Source organism: Pleurodeles waltl, chromosome 9 (genome assembly GCF_031143425.1).
Source record: "Pleurodeles waltl isolate 20211129_DDA chromosome 9, aPleWal1.hap1.20221129, whole genome shotgun sequence".
Taxonomy (NCBI): Eukaryota; Metazoa; Chordata; class Amphibia; order Caudata; family Salamandridae; genus Pleurodeles; species Pleurodeles waltl.
Window position 1 is genome coordinate 778,677,975 of NC_090448.1, and position 19,670 is coordinate 778,697,644.

Here is a 19,670-nt window from a genome sequence, read left to right on the forward strand (position 1 = left end):
GTATGATTTCTTGTGCAAGAGACTGTCATAAATCCAGCTACCCATCTATGTGATTCTATATTTTGGTCACCAACAGAGTACTAGATTTTGTTGTGTATTAGGGGTACACCCAAAGAGATACTCCTCTTAGCAAGAGTGACTGCTGTCCATATGACCAGGCCATGACCCTTCCAAAGCTTTAGAGCAGCTACCTAATTGTCATGCTGTGGACCCCTTTCAACTACAGTGTGAATGCATGTTATATGATCACTAGCCCCTCTTTATGTATGCAGTGTGCCTGAGAATGCTAAGAAACACAAGAGGAGGAACTACCCTTGGGTCAGGGTCTTCACTCTATGTATGTAGCTCCTATAGATGTAGGGTACTCCAACCAAAGGAAATGGTGGAGATCTGTGCTTCTGTCTTCCTTTTCCTTGTTTGCCCCTGCCAACTTTTCTACCCATTCTTGAGTAATCATTGTAAATCCAAATGTATTTTTACGTCACTGAATCGAGCAGGACAGATTATTTCTGCTTACTTGGCTTGGACCAAGGCATTCCCAGCAGGTCAGCACGGTGTCTGAGAGAAGGAGTACTTGAAGAATAACTGTTGCCAAGGAGAGGGCAAAGGCTGCACACCTTAAACATAAAAAATGGGCTACCTGCCCACCCCCTGCATGCTATGTCCTGTTCTACCCGAGAAGGCAGCAAACAGCAACCTCATCTGATTGGCTCGAGGTCATATGTGCCCAATCTATAAAAGAGTATTAGTTCCCCTGTACTCCGGTTAGATGGGAAAGGGTCACACATGGATTAAATGTAGTTTTTTTATGGTCTCCCCCCTAGAATTGTACGGGTAATTTTAAATCATAGTGGCCTCTTGCTTTGGCGTTCAGATGTCTGTACTGGCAACAAGTCAACCTCTTTGGTGTATGTAGTGTACCCTTTTACTTGGAAGAGTTCTCCACCTGTTTATTGGACAGCTGAAACCAGAGATAGAATATGCGTCTGCATTCACCAGATGGGTGACATCTAAACTCTATCACTGAAAACGACTAGCTATTTCTGCGCTTAGTAGAAAGTGAATTGGCTAGATTGTCTGCTGTGTGGAGAACCTGCCGGGTGCAAATTCAGATACTTGGGCCCAATTCACAGAGGGACGTATGTATAGTAAAGTTCCAAGTGCAGAGTCTCAACACTTGTAGCGGAATCTCTGCATGGTATACTGGAGATAGTGTGCAGTACGGAGATTCCGCCATGAGATGGAGACTTTGCAACTATAATTTTACTATGTAAGTCCTTCGTGAATCGGGCTGTAAGTCTAGCCTCCATGTGTGCTGCCAGAAAGAGGTTGACTGAGACCATGAGAAGCTACCGAAGATTGACCTACAAGAAAAGTGAAGGTCTGTGTGAGAACCAGCTGCATTTTTGGTCTGTCAGCCACACTCAAAGTAGCATGAGTGACCATGTGGCTCAGCCATTGACATTGCATCGTTTCCTCTCGGTGGTGGAGAGAAGAAGCGTGAGGACCTAAGTGTCTCTGTGATGGTTGCTTCATTCCAGACCCTCGTGACATCAACACTGAATCCTGTTGAGAGGCCCCTTTTCCAGTGCCACTCATCATGGTGGTGGGTGCACCACCCCTGGTCGTCACTACCACAAGGAGGGGCCCGTGTGGCTCTGTCCTGCTGTTTCTCCTTTTTTACCCACTACAGTAAAACTGCCTTCCCCAAGCATGCAGGACAGGCCATCAGTGACCCTTGCCCACCTCCGGCAGAGTAGGGTTATAGCAGTCCCAGACACAACCTGCTTGGAGTGGTGGGCCTTCCCTTCATCCCTGAACTAAGCAAACCGTGTGGAAGAATCTAACAGTGGTATTTATCTGTATGTTTTCAATTAGACTCATAACTGTACCCTGTTTGGGCAGTACACAAGGCACAAGAAGGCTCATAAAAGCGCAATACTTACACTATAGTTAAGATTAATGGCACAAGACTTCCTGAAGTTACCACACGTATTTTCTAGAGTAAATAAAATCCTATTTCATTTATCTACAAGAACAAAAACCGCTTGGACAGTATATTTAGTGTGCGTGATACTTTTACTATCTGAACTATATGTTCTGCTTCGCACAACCCTCCCACAACAAGACTTGGACGTTCAGCTTCGCTATCCCCTGAAGTCAAAGCCCTAGTACAAGGGGTGAACATTTTGAAAAAGTGGCACAGTGCAGGCAGCACACAAAGTTCATCCTCTGCCATGTGTCAAAGGGCGAGAGCAGAACAAGTGCCCATCTCCTAAGATGTGGCACAGTCTCTCTTTCCCCCCGCACTGGCACACTTTTCGCTGCCTTGCTCCACATGAACTCTTGCACCATAGTGATTTCTTAGGTCCTGTACTTAAAGGCCACCTTTCCTGTCAAAATGCTATGCTTTGACATCGTTTGACACTTCTATAACTTTGTTTACTTACTGCACTTGACAAAATGCAGTGAGCTTACAATCGTAACTGCCATCTCTGGTTCCAAGGACAATATTTGCCACAAATTTCCTAATCGCCTTCACCTCCTACAGGACTGGAAAGTGATAATCCAAGTTGTAGATGAGGACTGTTCAGTCTCTGGACACATAAACTGATGGACCCTGGTCTGTGTGGAATGGGAGAAGCTGCCTTAAGGGACCGTTGGTACTGAAATTATAATCTGTAAAACTTCGTCATACGTAAATATTACTAGGTTTGACACAATGTCAATTTACATGTACAGTTAAGCAGTTATTTATTTTTGCAGATATTTCTTCCGATGAGGCGTTTTTGACTAGAAAACTGAACTGCACAGAGATATCCTACCGAGTCACGATAAATGGTAAAGTATTCAATAATGCTTGAAGAAGTATGCGTGTATTTCATTCTAAAAATAACTTCATATATATACTCTTCTTACAAAGAAATGGAGTACCAGTGCTCGAGTAGGCTTGTAGAAAAGCGCACCTTCTTTGCAAAGTGTGTAAGAATTTGCAGAAATATTTTTCAGTTTTTGCAGCAAAAACTTAGGAAATCGGCAGAAATTACATTCTCAATTTTAGGTCCAAGTCAAACTCCTTCTGTTTATTTTTGTATTGCTCTTGAGTGTTTAGAAAGCAAGTTAAGATAATAGAAATATGTGCATTCTTCTCTGCAGTCAGGCACATTTCTTCTTTTCCGCCTTGGTGCTTGGGGAACTCTGCCAGCTCACAAACTTCTCTTGGCAGGGATGAACTGGGAATCAGAAGCAGCACTGGCAAGTTTTGTACTCCCGCGAGGCGGGTTGAGAAGGTGGTCCACCTCCCCAACAAATTTTTGAGAAAAATGGTGCATTTTGTTCAGTGCTTAATTTGATCCGGTGCGTGCACCCGCACTTTATTTTTGGGGACCAGCACTTATTTTTCCACCTCCGATTTTTACCAAGCACAAGAAAGGAAAAACACATAGATCAGAAAGACTGAGGAAGAAAAGGCTGCAGAGCTGTCACAAAGGGAGAAAGCAGGAATCTGGAGGAGTAACAAAAAGGCTGCACTGCTATCAGCTGTAACAGAGCACAGGCATTGGGTGGGGAGAGAAAGAAGACGAAAGAGATGGGGTAATGTGAAACCCAAGTTTGAGGTCAATTAAGAGGACATTAAAAGGTATGATGTTTGCACGAAGTAGTTTTAACATTTATTTAGGAACCACCATTTTTATTTGAAGTGGCACAAAGCCCTGGTGGTACCCGAGATATGTTTGTTCCGCATCCAGGACCACAGCTCTGCTGACCAGGAGAGAATCATATTTCACCTGGGGGCCCTGCCTGGGGAGGAACGCCCTTCTCTTCCTCTGTGGAAGCCTTTGGGCTCAGCCCAGCCTGAGGCCAGGAAACGCGCACAGGGACGAGAAGCTAAGCACGGCAGCTCAGTCAGAGGCAGCAGCAGCCCAGAATAGTGAGAGGTCATTGATTTATTTTAGCTTGCCACAATCCGTGGATATCTGCGCTAAAGGTTGTTTCTTTAAATGTGTGCACTCACTGTTTTCTGAAGACCTTGGCCCCTCATCGTGTAAAGGGTGCGCTGTCTCTGTTTGCGCTGCGATGCCCCTTTAACGAGGTGCACCTACCCCATACAGGAACAGTGTGGCCCGCCGCATATTACGCGCCAGAGATCCCACTGCAGGTGAGTGACTGCGCCTTTAAGGGAATGTCTGGTGAGTCCACGCAACCCCTTTTTGCTGCTCTCAGAGGGAGCTCTGTTTGTGGCGCAGTCAGTGTGCCTTCTAATGTCCTTTTTTGCCTCTTCAGCTGCATCCATATTACATGCCATCCCAGAGGCAAGGTGCCACACCCCCATGCAGATGAGGGAATGCCACTGATGATCTTGCTATATGTGTGCGGGTGCAATTTGTATTACAGAAGTGACCATGTAGCGTCTGTAATACCAAAGTGCCCGGAAACGCAGAAAGTTGGTGCACACACCGGTTGTGCCCCAAGCCCCCTATTACAACAATGCTCAAGCAGTCATAGAAAGAGGCCAGCTTTGAGTGTGCCGCTTCTTTCAGGCCCTCATTCATTTATGTTCTATTAGTATTAGCCATGAGTATACGCCTTTACTCAGATCTGGTCTTTTAGCCTATTCTGTGAATTGTAATTGTACTTTTTGGTGTAACTTTATCAAGTTTTTAAACAATGATCATAAGAACAATTAGTAGTTTTACATTTAACACTGTAAATAAACATAGGCAGATAAATCCCAACACAGAACATGCTACTACCTAAAATTACGGGATGTGTTGAAAGTCTCGCCCATCCTGGTCAGCTGTGTATGGTCTGCAGAAAATGGAATTTAAGCCTAGTGGAAGCACACGCAGAGCCGGAAACCCACAATAGAGGCATTTGCCTTCCTAATTCCCTAGAGGTGCCTGTATACACCCCTAGCAGCTGCCTTATCGGTGGATGGCCTCAGAGCAGCCTTCACGGCTGAATCGGGTGTATGGACCGCAATTAGCTGCGCATAGGTCTGAATAATTCCCCAATACCGCAGCTGCTCACCCGCTTACTAACTTCAGTGCTCGAATTATGATCCAGACACAGAGATTCCACATTATAGGGTCATTTTGTTGTCTATGAGACCCAAGGGTAGGTCGCTCCCCCTGCCGCTGCAGCTCCTCCAAGTTCCCGAGTTCCTGTGTTCCTGAGACCCACCTAACTGTAAGTACCCCCCTCCTCCCAGCCCCTCGCCCTGCCCCGCGCCACTCACCTTCTCTCCTGCTCCTGCTTCTTTTCCTCCTCTCTGTCTCTTCCTCCTCGCTCCCCCTCTGCAATCTTCTTCTGTGTTCTTCTGTTCTTCTCTTCTGTTCTTCTGTTCTTCCCTTCTGTTCTTCTGTGTTCTTCCGGTCCTCTGTGTTCTTCTTCTCTGTTCTTCTCGGTGCTTCTGTGTTCTTCTTCTCGGTGCTTCTGTGTTCTTCTTCTCGGTTCTTCTGTGTTCTTCTCTGTTCTTCTGCTCTTCCGATCTTCTGTTCTTCTGTCTTCTGCCCTTCTGCTCTTCCGGTCTTCTGTTCTTCTGTCTTCTGTTCTTCTGTCTTCTGTTCTCCTGTCTTCGGCTCTTCTACCTCCTCCGTCTTCTTCCCCCGAGCCTGCCCTCCTGCTCCTTCCTCATCCCCCTCCCTCACTCGCCTCCCCCTCTCTCACCCCTAGCTAACCCGTTCGCTATCTACCTCCCTCACTCCTCCTATCTTCCTATCTCTCTAGCTCCCTATCTCACTATCTAACTCCCCCACTCTCCACCTCCTCCTACCTACCTATCTGTCTATCTATCTATTTCCCTATCTATCGACTTCTCTATCTATTTTCTCTATCTATTTCTCTATCTCTCCCCCCCTCCCGCCACCCCCTCTACTACCTATCTCCCTATCCTCTCACTCTACCTCTCTCCCTCACCCACCTCTTCAACCCCCCTCCCCTATCTTCACAACCCTACTCCTATCTCTCTCCCTAATCTCCAAACCTCCTAACACTCACCCTCCTCCACCCTAAACCCCCTCCCCCAGCTCCTCTCACTCTACCTGTCCCCCCCCTCCCTCGCGCTTTCCCGCCGCGACCTCCTGCACGCCCCCGCCCCCCAGCTCCCATTCGCCCCCAGCTGACCCCTCCCCCCCCCTCCTACCTCTTATGGCGGCCGCTGCGCGACAGTGGTAGCGACCCTTGACCCAAGGGTAGGTCGCTCCCCCTGCCGCTGCAGCTCCTCCAAGTTCCCGAGTTCCTGTGTTCCTGAGACCCACCTAACTGTAAGTACCCCCCTCCTCCCAGCCCCTCGCCCTGCCCCGCGCCACTCACCTTCTCTCCTGCTCCTGCTTCTTTTCCTCCTCTCTGTCTCTTCCTCCTCGCTCCCCCTCTGCAATCTTCTTCTGTGTTCTTCTGTTCTTCTCTTCTGTTCTTCTGTTCTTCCCTTCTGTTCTTCTGTGTTCTTCCGGTCTTCTGTGTTCTTCTTCTCTGTTCTTCTCGGTGCTTCTGTGTTCTTCTTCTCGGTTCTTCTGTGTTCTTCTCTGTTCTTCTCTGTTCTTCTGCTCTTCCGATCTTCTGTTCTTCTGTTCTTCTGTTCTTCTGTTCTTCTGTCTTCTGCTCTTCCGGTCTTCTGCTCTTCTGTCTTCTGTTCTTCTGTCTTCTGTTCTCCTGTCTTCTGTTCTCCTGTCTTCGGCTCTTCTACCTCCTCCGTCTTCTTCCCCCGAGCCTGCCCTCCTGCTCCTTCCTCATCCCCCTCCCTCACTCGCCTCCCCCTCTCTCACCCCTAGCTAACCCGTTCGCTATCTACCTCCCTCACTCCTCCTATCTTCCTATCTCTCTAGCTCCCTATCTCACTATCTAACTCCCCCACTCTCCACCTCCTCCTACCTACCTATCTGTCTATCTATCTATTTCCCTATCTATCGACTTCTCTATCTATTTTCTCTATCTATTTCTCTATCTCTCCCCCCCTCCCGCCACCCCCTCTACTACCTATCTCCCTATCCTCTCACTCTACCTCTCTCCCTCACCCACCTCTACAACCCCCCCTCCCCTATCTTCACAACCCTACTCCTATCTCTCTCCCTAATCTCCAAACCTCCTAACACTCACCCTCCTCCACCCTAAACCCCCTCCCCCAGCTCCTCTCACTCTACCTGTCCCCCCCCCTCCCTCGCGCTTTCCCGCCGCGACCTCCTGCACGCCCCCGCCCCCCAGCTCCCATTCGCCCCCAGCTGACCCCTCCCCCCCCCTCCTACCTCTTATGGCGGCCGCTGCGCGACAGTGGTAGCGACCCTTGACCCAAGGGTAGGTCGCTCCCCCTGCCGCTGCAGCTCCTCCAAGTTCCCGAGTTCCTGTGTTCCTGAGACCCACCTAACTGTAAGTACCCCCCTCCTCCCAGCCCCTCGCCCTGCCCCGCGCCACTCACCTTCTCTCCTGCTCCTGCTTCTTTTCCTCCTCTCTGTCTCTTCCTCCTCGCTCCCCCTCTGCAATCTTCTTCTGTGTTCTTCTGTTCTTCTCTTCTGTTCTTCTGTTCTTCCCGTCTGTTCTTCTGTGTTCTTCCGGTCTTCTGTGTTCTTCTTCTCTGTTCTTCTCGGTGCTTCTGTGTTCTTCTTCTCGGTTCTTCTGTGTTCTTCTCTGTTCTTCTCTGTTCTTCTCTGTTCTTCTGCTCTTCCGATCTTCTGTTCTTCTGTCTTCTGCCCTTCTGCTCTTCCGGTCTTCTGTTCTTCTGTCTTCTGTTCCTCTGTCTTCTGTTCTCCTGTCTTCGGCTCTTCTACCTCCTCCGTCTTCTTCCCCCGAGCCTGCCCTCCTGCTCCTTCCTCATCCCCCTCCCTCACTCGCCTCCCCCTCTCTCACCCCTAGCTAACCCGTTCGCTATCTACCTCCCTCACTCCTCCTATCTTCCTATCTCTCTAGCTCCCTATCTCACTATCTAACTCCCCCACTCTCCACCTCCTCCTACCTACCTATCTGTCTATCTATCTATTTCCCTATCTATCGACTTCTCTATTTTCTCTATCTATTTCTCTATCTCTCCCCCCCTCCCGCCACCCCCTCTACTACCTATCTCCCTATCCTCTCACTCTACCTCTCTCCCTCACCCACCTCTACAACCCCCCCTCCCCTATCTTCACAACCCTACTCCTATCTCTCTCCCTAATCTCCAAACCTCCTAACACTCACCCTCCTCCACCCTAAACCCCCTCCCCCAGCTCCTCTCACTCTACCTGTCCCCCCCCCTCCCTCGCGCTTTCCCGCCGCGACCTCCTGCACGCCCCCGCCCCCCAGCTCCCATTCGCCCCCAGCTGACCCCTCCCCCCCCCCTCCTACCTCTTATGGCGGCCGCTGCGCGACTGCGCAGCGGGCACGCCGCTGGCGCGCCGGAGGCGCGCCAGAGGCAAGCCCGTCTGCGCCCGTCCGCGCCTGGCCCGCGCCCAGCGCCACGACCCCTGGTCCCCAGCTCCCCCAAGCCCCGCTGATCCGCTACGACCCCACCACCCTCCACGCCCTCAACCCAGGGCGCTCCAAAACCTGCTTCCTAGCTCACCCCAAACGCACCCATGGACCCTTCGCCTGCAACTCCTGCAAACGCATCTTCCACCACGCAACTACCACGACCACAAGCCCACGCGCCATCAACCACCTCAAGTGCATCCTGATCAACGCTCGTTCCGTCCACAAGCACGCCGTTGAACTTTGGGACCTCCTGGACTCCACAGCCCCGGACGTCGCCTTCATCACGGAGACATGGATGAACGCCTCCTCTGCTCCAGACATCGCTACCCCGCCATCCCCGAAGGCTACAAGATCTCCAGAAAAGACCGCACCAACCAAGTAGGAGGAGGTGTCGCCATCATCTTCAAAGACTCCATCAGCGTCACCACCTCCACCGAAGACCCCCCCCCCTCGCCGCTGAACACCTGCATTTTCAGATTCGCACCGACCCAAGGACCACCCCCTCAGAGGATCCCTCGTCTACCGTCCTCCCGGACCTCGCGCCTCTTTCAGCGACGCCATCGCCGACTTCATCTCCCCGCACGCCCTCGCCTCACCGGACTACATCCTCCTAGGCGACCTCAACTTCCATCTGGAACAAAAGAACGACCCCAACACCACCACCCTGCTCGACAACCTCGCCAACCTCGGCCTCAAACAACTGGTGAACACCGCCACCCACATCGCCGGACACACGCTCGACCCTATCTTCTCCGCCAGCAAACACGTCTTCTTCAGCCACACCTCTGCCCTACACTGGACCGACCACAGCTGCGTCCACTTCACATTCCGACGCGAGACCTCCCACCTCCGCACTCAACCCATCCCTCATCGACAGTGGAACAAGATCCCTGAAGAGCAACTCTTCTCCGCTCTCGCCGCCAACCAACCCACCCTCACCACCGACCCCAACGACGCAGCTCTCAACCTCACAAACTGGATCTCCAACTGCGCTGACAACCTTGCTCCCCTCAAACGCACGCATCGATAGACCAACACCAAAAAACCTCTCTGGTTCTCTGACACCCTCAAAGAATCAAAGAAAACTTGTCGTGCCCTTGAGAAGGCCTGGCGCAAGGACCACACCGCTGACAACATGACCGCCCTCAAGAACGCTACACGCGAACACCACCACCTGATCCGCACTGCCAAAAGGAACTTTTTCACCGACAGACTAGACAAAAACAGCCACAACAGCAGAGAACTCTTCAGCATCGTCAAAGAGTTCTCCAACCCCAGCGCCAGCGCCAACGCCGTCACGCCCTCACAGGATTTGTGCGAATCCCTCGCCACTTTCTTCCATCGCAAGATCAGCGACCTCCACGACAGCTTCGGACACCAGACCCAACCATACACCACTGAACCCGCTTCCCCGGACACCACCCTCAACAACTGGACCCACATCAACACGGAAGAAACCAAATCCATCATGAACTCTATCCACTCTGGCGCCCCTTCGGACCCCTGCCCGCACTTCATCTTTAACAAAGCCGACGACATCATCGCCCCGCACCTCCAGACCGTCATCAACTCTTCTTTTTCTTCTGCTACCTTCCCCGAATGCTGGAAGCACGCTGAAGTCAACGCCCTACTAAAGAAACCTACGGCTGACCCAAGCGACCTGAAAAACTTCCGCCCCATCTCTCTTCTACCTTTCCCAGCCAAGGTAATAGAAAAGACCGTCAACAAACAGCTGACCACCTTCCTGGAAGACAACAACCTGCTCGACCCTTCACAAACCGGATTCCGAACCAACCACAGCACGGAAACCGCCCTCATCTCAGTCACAGACGACATCAGAACCCTGATGGACAACGGTGAAACAGTCGCCCTCATTCTCCTCGACCTCTCGGCTGCCTTTGACACCGTCTGTCACCGCACCCTAATCACCCGCCTACGCTCCACCGGGATCCAAGGCCAGGCCCTGGACTGGATCGCCTCCTTCCTCGCTAACCGCTCCCAAAGAGTTTACCTCCCTCTGTTTCGCTCAGAACCCACCAAGATCATCTGCGGCGTACCTCAAGGCTCATCGCTCAGCCCGACACTCTTCAATGTCTACATGAGCCCCCTACGCCGACGACACCCAACTTGTACTCTCCCTCACCAAGGACCCCGCCAGCGCCAAGACCAACCTACAAGAGGGTATGAAGGACGTCGCAGATTGGATGAGGCTCAGCCGCCTAAAGCTGAACTCTGAAAAAACGGAAGTCCTCATCCTCGGCAACACCCCGTCCGCCTGGGACGACTCCTGGTGGCCCACGGCCCTCGGCACCGCACCGACCCCCGCAGACCACGCCCGCAACCTCGGCTTCATCTTGGACCCTCTTCTCACCATGACCAAGCAAGTCAACGCCGTGTCCTCCGCCTGCTTCCTCACTCTCCGCATGCTCCGCAAGATCTTCCGCTGGATCCCCGCCGACACCAGAAAAACCGTGACCCACGCCCTTGTCACGAGTCGCCTGGACTACGGCAACACCCTCTACGCCGGGACCACCGCCAAACTCCAAAACCGCCTGCAACGCATCCAAAACGCCTCGGCCCACCTCATCCTCGACGTACCCCGCAACAGCCACATCTCCGCACACCTGAGACACCTGCATTGGCTCCCAGTCAGCAAAAGGATCACCTTCCGTCTTCTCACCCACGCACACAAAGCCCTCCACAACAAGGGACCGGAATACCTCAACAGACGCCTCAGCTTCTACGTCCCCACCCGCCCCCTCCGCTCCGCTGGCCTCGCACTTGCTGCCGTCCCTCGCACCCGCCGCTCCACGGCGGGTGGGAGATCTTTCTCCTTCCTGGCGGCCAAGACCTGGAACTCCCTCCCCACCAGCCTCAGGACCACCCAGGACCACTCCGCTTTCCGGAGACTCCTAAAGACTTGGCTGTTCGAGCAGCGATAACCCCCCCTTTCCCCCCTAGCGCCTTGAGACCCGCACGGGTGAGTAGCGCGCTTTATAAATGTTAATGATTTGATGAGATAAGAGCGTATAGAGTCTGAGAAACAACAGGAAGGTAATGGGTGAGCGAGCGTGAGAGGCGCGTGACAAAATACCCAAGAAAATACTGAGTCGCGCGACAAAATACCCAAGAAAATACTGAGTCGCGCGACAAAATACCGGAGAAAATACCCCATGGGAAATCTCGGGGACAATGGAGAGAGATTGCTGGACATGCAGATGACACGTTATAGAACATGATGGGTAGGCAAGAAAGAAAGCAGGTCACTGGTGTTGTAGACAGGATGTACCCAAGTTACGTAGGAAGGACCTTATGTAAAGAAAGATGGAATGTGATCTGGCCCAAAGATGGCTGTCTCAATGCTCTATTTTTTATTTTAGTTGGCTGAGTTTATTATGCCCCATTGTGCTCTTGTCAGTTTTGTGCATCCTAAATCTGGGGTTTTAAGACCTTCAACCAATTTTACTGAATTGCCCAGTAGCTAAGATTATAAAACCTGAATTTCTAAGTCAGTCAATTGCTTCTACAATTTAACCTGATGCTGCAAAATACTCCCTTTTGATCGTCATTATCGACTTCAACAGTTTTGTCTAGTATAAAGACTATCATGTCTACCAATCAATTATATAATTTACTGTTTGCTATAACAGGATGTAAATATCAGCATTGATGGAACGTCCATGAGTTAGTAGTGACAACACCTCTTCCGGATGGGGTAGGTTCATGTGTGACAGGATTTGGTACAGTCTCAGTACACAATTTGACATTTTTGGTGGCCATATTAGGCTTTGGAACGAAACAAAAATCAAATTTAATCAAAAATTATGTCCTGATTTGGATTAATTAGTCTTCGAGGAGACAACAGGAGACTTCGTATTAGCTCCAAAGTAACATAAGCTCTATTTTGACCTCATTGAACGCCAAGCAATCTGCTCGGCTTAAGCCCTAATGGGTTCTCTAAGACCCACATGAGCCGACAATCAGAGCAAAGATAGCTCTGAATCTGAACACTTAAAGCCTCATTATGAGCTCACCAAATTCATGGGTTTTAAATCTGCACCCTGAAAGTTAACAATATCAGAGGTTTCTGAGGGGTGTAGAATTTTAGAGGGATTCTGAGTTAATCCCTCAGACCCTGATTGACAATCTGGCGATGTGGTATACATTTTAAAGAGTGATACATTCTACAGATCAAAAATAGTCTTTGTTCCTGCACCAGAAATTAAAAGGGGCCAGGTCTACACCATCTAAAATTGCAGGGAATGCAGGCAGAGGAGGTGGCCGGTCCCACCCAAACCCCTTCTTCTCTATCAGTGTAGTATGCAGAGCTCCCCTGTGGCACACAGGGATCTGTCCTGTCCTGAGAAGGCCTGCCAACTCCCCACCTTTTGCACTCCAACTACTAGAGGCTCCCTGATTAGTTTTACCACCAATTTAAATTAAATGGTAAAGAATTTTAAGCCAGAATCAGGGATAACCAAAGGGACAACTATTCCTGAGTGTGCATAGCTATTGACCGTTCTGGGGACATAACCTTGTTGCAGCCGGATTTATGTTCAGAGAATGATTGGCTGAAATCAGTAGCACTAGTTCTGTTATTTAATGTGGTTCCTACAAATTAAGTAGGACTGTGCGTTTGGTCAAAATAAACTTCTAGTTAGAGGGACTGTGTCCATCAGTACCATTAAGAAAAGCTGGCACTATTTCTGGCTAGCTCACAATGCCCCAGCTGAACCCCTAAACATACCACATACCATACCAGATGGTGTCTGCAACCTCAAACATGACTACTCAGATTCTCAAAGAAATCGCAGAAACAGATCTACCTTTTCAATGTTACTTTGCACACCCAAACCAGGGCATAAGAACGATACAAGATGTATTTTTCAACATTTTTGTACAGTAATTTTATTATTGTATAGAACACATGAGCTGTAACTACTAGGCAGAGGAAACAAAGCATGGTAACCAGCAATACCAAAATGGTGAAAAAGATACACAATCCAACCATGTTAGAATTATTAGATTGGTACATTCCTATCTGCTGCTACCTACACTATCGTGATCATAGTGGGAGTACCCTCTGACAGATCAGTTGGGATAGCCTAACCCCCAAACCTGGGTAAGATGAATTGGGAAGCCAAGAAATCTGCCTGGTGTAGGGCAGGCTATGGTCCCTTGGATGATAGAAATCAGTGTCAGCAAAGCTGCATCTCGGACACAGGGCATGGTGCTCCAGGACAATCCTAGCCGATGTGCTTCTCTCCCGAATGTAACACAAAGGTGGTTTATATAATAAAACATAGCACTGTGTCAGAGGTGCAGAGTTGATAGAATGATATACCTGTGGCTTCTGAGCTGTTCCAAAGGACACTTATATGCAAGGACATCACTTTTCTGTATGGCTCTACCCTTGGATGAAGTGTACAGACGGCATTGCAGCAGTGCTTGCAAGGAATAAGCCTGATATACAGCATCTTTGCAGTACATCATCACATGAGTGTAAAATCAATAGTCACATCAGAAAAGATGCCAAGCTAAAATGCGCTTCTAAAATTGAGGCTCTACGATCTCTGTGATAATTGCCTTAATGCAGTATCACTGGATTCTAAATCTGGTCTTGGCACAACGTGCCCCTTATCAGGCAAACTTAGGTGAGTGTAAAGAGGTATGCATCATTCCCTCAAATCTCGTAATTCTAATTGGCTGCTTACTACTGTTATTGACCCCAACAAAACTTAAGTGGCTACTCCTAATAAGGGCCTTAAAGACAAGTAACCAGTGCAATGAATTAACTACAGTTTTGTGCTTATGAACCAAAATCCGTCTAATCTATTTATGTGATCTTACAAACTGCTACCAGTAAACTGCAATTAAATAGCATATTTTAACTTGAATATCATGCATTATCCAGGTACTCTGTAGGTGCTAATCATAGTGATGGTGTTTTCAATGTTTTTAAATATTGTATTATTTCCCTTTTTTCTTATTTCATATGCCCCAAATGTGTTGTGATAGAAACAGACACAATGCAACCTAAAGACATAAGTGTAGAAAAGTATTAGACTTTTCATCCTTGGCATGGTCTCCCTTAAGTTTTTGCCTCTGTTTCCAAGGGTGTTGATGTGTGCTGGACTGTGATTTTGCTGTTTTTGTTACTCTGGGCACTTTACCACTGCTAACCAGTGCTCAAGTGCAAGAGCTCCTTTACAAAATGTGTATTTAATTGGTTTATCCATGATTGGCATACTTGATTTATTAATAAGCCTGTAGTACAGTGCAGTAGAGGTACCCAGGGCCTGTAAATCAAATGCTACTAGTGGGCCTGCAGCATTAGTTGTGCCACCCACATAAGTAGCTCTGTAATCATGTCTCAGACCTGCCACTGCAGTGTCTGTGTGTGCAGTTTTAAACTATAAATTCGACTTGGCAAGTGCACCCACTTGCCAGGCCTAAACCTTCCCTTTTCTTACGTCTAAGGCACCCCTAAGGCAGGCCCTCGGTAGCCCCGAAGGCAGGGTGCAGTGGATGGTTGAGGTAAGACATATAGTACTGTGTTTTATATGTCCTAACAGTGAAATATTGCTAAATTCGTTTTTCACTGTTACAAGGCCCGTCCCTCTCATAGGTTAACATAATCAGATTAAAGTGTAGATTCCCTTTGGGAGCGGATGGACATATGGAGTTTGGGGTCTCTGAGCTCCCAATTTAAAAATACATCTTTTAGTAAAGTTGATTTTAAGATTGTGTTTGAAAATGCCACTTTTAGAAAGTGAGAATGTGCTTGCTTAAACCATTTCTGTGACTCTGCCTGTTTGTGGATTTCCTGTCTGGGTCAGCTTGACAGTTGGGCTGGTTGCACCTCACACAAGACTTTGACACAAAGGTAGCTGGGGTGTAGTCTGCATTTCCTGATGAGCAATCTGTCCTAGGACGGTGAGCAGGAGTGGTCACTCACACCTGAAAGGGCTGTGCCTGCCCTCACACAATGCAGTCTCCAACCCCCTGGTGAGTGTGTGGTGCCTGGCCTGGGCAAGGCAGGATTTCACATTCAAAAGAGACTTTGCTTTGAAGTAGGCCTACTTCAAAGGAGAAATTAGGTATAAGAAGTGCACCCAAAACCCTTAGAACACTTCTGGAAACCAAGAAGAACCTCTGCCTGGAGAAGAGCTGAAGAGCTGAGGAAGAAGAACGGCCCTGCCTGTGACTGTGCTTTGTGGAGCTATCCTGCAGTTGCTGCTTCTGCCAGAGTAAGAGGGCAAAGACTGGACCTTGTGTACCTTCGATCTTGTGAAGATCTCCAAGGGCTTGATTTAGAGCTTGTCTCCTGTTGTTTGAAGTCTCAGGGACAGCAAAGACTCTGGAGAGACTCCTACTCTGCCCTGTGGTGCCCATCCAGTTCCTGGGACCCTGAGAGGAGAAGCTGGCAGCCTAAGAGGAAGAAACGCCGTGCGGGGAAAAGATCGATGTGACTCCGATCTGCGGCTGAAAAATCGCTGCGCCACCGGCTACGCGGCTGAAAATCGACACTCGACTGCAACATGACCAAAGAATCAACGCACGGAGCTGAGGAAATGCTGCCCAGCATCGCTGGCAGAGGCTGGTGAGATCGCAACCCATGCTGCGTGGTTTTCGGATCATCATGTGGATGGATTTCCAACGCAAACACCGCTGGGCAGGTAAAAACAACGCAAGGCCCGCCCGGACCCAAGAGTGCTGACCTGATCGACGCATTGCTCTCCTGTGGAGAGAAGAAACGACGCAGCCTGACCCAACGAAAGGAGAAACAACGCAAGGTCTCGCTTGTGAGTGAAATCGATGCATTGCAAGCCCTTTTCGACGCACACTCACCCGTGCAGGGTTATTTTTGATGCACCCAAGGTACATTTTCACGATAACAACGTTAGTGTGTGTTTAAAATGACATGAAGTCTCTTTTTGGTTTTTAATTGATGACTTGACTTGTGTATTGCAGATTTTTGTCGTTTTGGTCTTGTTTTGGTTAGATAAATATTTCCTATTTTTCTAAACCTGTGCTGTGTCATTTTGTAGTGATTTCATTAAGTTAATGTGTGTGTTGGTATAAATATTTTACACCTAGCCCTCTGAAGTTAAGCCTACTGCTCGTGCCAAGCTACCAAGGGGCTAAGCAGGGATTAGTTGAGTGTGATTCTCTTTTACCGTAACTAGTGTGAGGGTTCTTGCTTGGACAGGGGGTAACCTGACTGCTAACCAAAGACCCCATTTCTAACAAAAAGAAATTTGAATCTCTCTGTCTTTGTCTCTGACTTGTTGTACCTCTTCCCTCTCTTCCTAACCAATCATTAATTCCTGAAATACTCTTTACCTGTCTTCTCTATATTCCCCTCCATCTAACTATCTGTGTATTATCTCTCGGTCTATGACCCTCCTACCGCTCATCCTCTGCCTCATCTAGCTTTCTGTCTCATAGTTTTCTTTACTTCTTCTGTCACCCCTCTCTGTTTACTCCTGCCTTTAAACCTTTTTCTACATATAAGTGTACTAGCCCCCATTGCTCATTGTGAGGACTTTAATTAGTTGAAAATAGGTAATATTTCAAGGTTATTACTAAAAGGCACAAAAATATGTTTGGCCCAGGGCCCCAAAAATCCCCAAGATGGCTCTGACTAAAGAAGGGAAATGGAGAAGCAGGAGGGGAAGGGTAAAGGCCACCAAAGCACGTACAGTTGTCTATGTGTGTGTGAGCACATGCAGTGGTATATTTGTGTTTGTGTATGTGCAGCATAGGAATGCTATGGTGGGTCAGGCCTTGTGGGTGTGTGAGACAAACCATTCTGAAAGCTGCTCATGGGTCTCCCCAAGATTGAGTGCCTCCTATGATGAGTATGTGGTTGATATCCTCCCTGACTGAATCCACCTGTGTCATACTTTTACAGACCTTGGTTGGGACAGCTGGGTCATCCATCCCGAGCTCTTCTTCTACACAGACTGCATGGGCTGCCTCTGTGCGCAAGGAGTCAACGTCACCTCCGCCACTCAGCCCGAGATTTGCAGGGTTGGCCTGTCAACCTTCCAGCATCAAGAACAACAGGTAACATGCAAGCTACCAGGCCTCTTTGTACCGCCGAATTATAGAACAGTGATCAGCATTTATATATATATATATATATATATATATATATATATATATATATATATATATATGTGTGTGTGTGTGTAGTGCCTCTATCACAGATCCATGCAACTCAACGGGGGTCAAAGGTTTTTCTATTTTGTGTTAAAGCCCGAATTGCAGTGGACGTTCACAATACGGTTGTGTGAGGGGTCTTGAGGAGGGATTGTTTATTGTGCAGACACATAGATACTCCTGTAGGGTTTAAAGATTTAAAGACTTCCCTGATTTTTCGTTTTTGGACACAATGGCATATTATCTTATTGGCTCCTCATTTCTAGGAGCAGTGCTTTAAATGGGAAGGTGCTCATAGTTATTAAGCATTTGAATTTCTTCAATTTGAGAGGGACAGCAAGGATTGACTACTGTTAATGGGAAAGTATCGGCGTCTAGCAGTATCAAGCAGGTCCGCTGGGATAACGGGTACCTGCACTTCTATGGACCCATTTCAACCACTGACTTGGAGAGTACATAAGCTATTTTATTTATGTGATTCATATATTTTAAGAAGATCAGTGCAAGCCCCAGTGTGTATGAGCGTATTACATAAACTTCTAAGCCAGTGGTGACGGGCAACTATGGCAGTGAAGGGGTGGGTGCGTAAAATAAATAGTTAAAAAAAGAAAAGTAAATAAAAAGTTACTTGCTTGCAACAATCCTCTTCTTTTCCTGACTTCACATCCAGAGCCCCAGCTAACTACTTAACCAATCCTGGTGCTGCTCGCATGCTGTTAATCAGCACGAGAGAAGTGGCAGGACTGGAGGGAGTGGCCTCTGTCGGAGCTCCCAAACACACTGTAGGCTTCTGTAGGCTCTCAACCCAACTAAACAGCTGGGTTGAGAGGTTTATAGTGTGCATGTCAGGCTGGACGTCGCAAGGCAGCCGGCCAAAGTGACATGCACACTATACACTAGTGCACAGACAGCCCACCATTGCTGCCACTCAGCAGGCCTCATCCCATCCTGACACTCAGTTCAGGACGGGTTGACGAAAAATAAAATGTAATGAATTAACTTCATTGCCATTTTATTTTGTGTCTCTGGGGCATTTCTGGGGGCATATTAGCAGGAAGAAATTTCTCTACTCAAATGGATGAGCTACCCCTGCTCTAAGCATTAAACATTTCACTTCAAATAATAAAAAAACTGTGGGCCTTGAGTACTCCAGAGCTGGATCGCAATACAAGTGTTAGAAACTGGGTGTCTAGTTGGCAGAAGTATACACCCTTGTCCAAGTAGGGACCACAATCCTAGTCAGGGTATGTCACAACACAATTATCCTGTGCGCACTCTCTCGTTGCTTGGCACAGAGCAGGCAGGCTTAACTTAGAAGACAATGTGTAAAGTATTTGTGAAAAAACTCATACAGTGACAGTGAAAACTCCACAAAGATACACTACTCAGGTTTAAAAAAATAGATAATATTTATCAGAATAAAATAAGATCAAAATGACAAAAATCAAATATGCACAAGTCGAGATATCGCTTTTTAAAGGTTTAAAAAAGTCTCAGTCCTTAAGAATCCGTAGTTGAATATTTGTAACACACAGTACCTGGGAGGTGTCAAAAATAACAACACACAGGGGAGGCAGAGGAGTAGATGTGTTGAAAAGTAAGGCGCAATGTCGGATTTTCCAGTGCGGCACAGGCGATGCGTCGTTTTATTTCAAACTGCAAGGGGATGCGTCAATTTCCAGGAGTGCAGCCATGGTTCCTCACTGCAATGCAGGGATATTTTGAAGCCCAGGGTTAATAATTTGAAAATCCTTGATGCGCTGGAAAGAAGGAGGAAATTCATCCGCGAGGCAGGCGCTGCGTCGATTTCTGCAGGCGTTGCGTCGATTTTCCAATGCACTGCAATTTCCTTCTCTGGGGTGAAGTCTTTGTGGCCCTGCGATTTAAGAACAGGAGGCAAGCTCAATCCAAGCCCTTGGAGAGCACTTGTGCAGCAGAGTCAGAGGCCAGCAGGCAGCAGGGCAACAAGCTGGGCAGTAGTCCTTCTCAGCAAAGCAGTCCAGATGAGTCCTTTGGGCAGCTAGACAGTCCCTCTGACAGAGTCCAGGTGTAGATCCAGAAGT

The 19,670-nt window shown here is 48.5% G+C and overlaps 1 protein-coding gene across 2 annotated transcripts in view; it reads left to right on the forward strand.

Annotated features, from left to right (window-relative positions):
* Positions 1-19,670, forward strand: part of LOC138259960 (inhibin alpha chain-like) — a 214,025-nt gene that overhangs the window by 175,876 nt on the left and 18,479 nt on the right. For both annotated transcript variants that reach the window (XM_069207972.1, XM_069207971.1), the window contains exons 3-4: positions 2,767-2,841; positions 17,357-17,511. In XM_069207972.1, the coding sequence (XP_069064073.1) occupies positions 2,767-2,841; positions 17,357-17,511 (230 nt within the window). The remainder of the gene's footprint in view (positions 1-2,766; positions 2,842-17,356; positions 17,512-19,670) is intronic.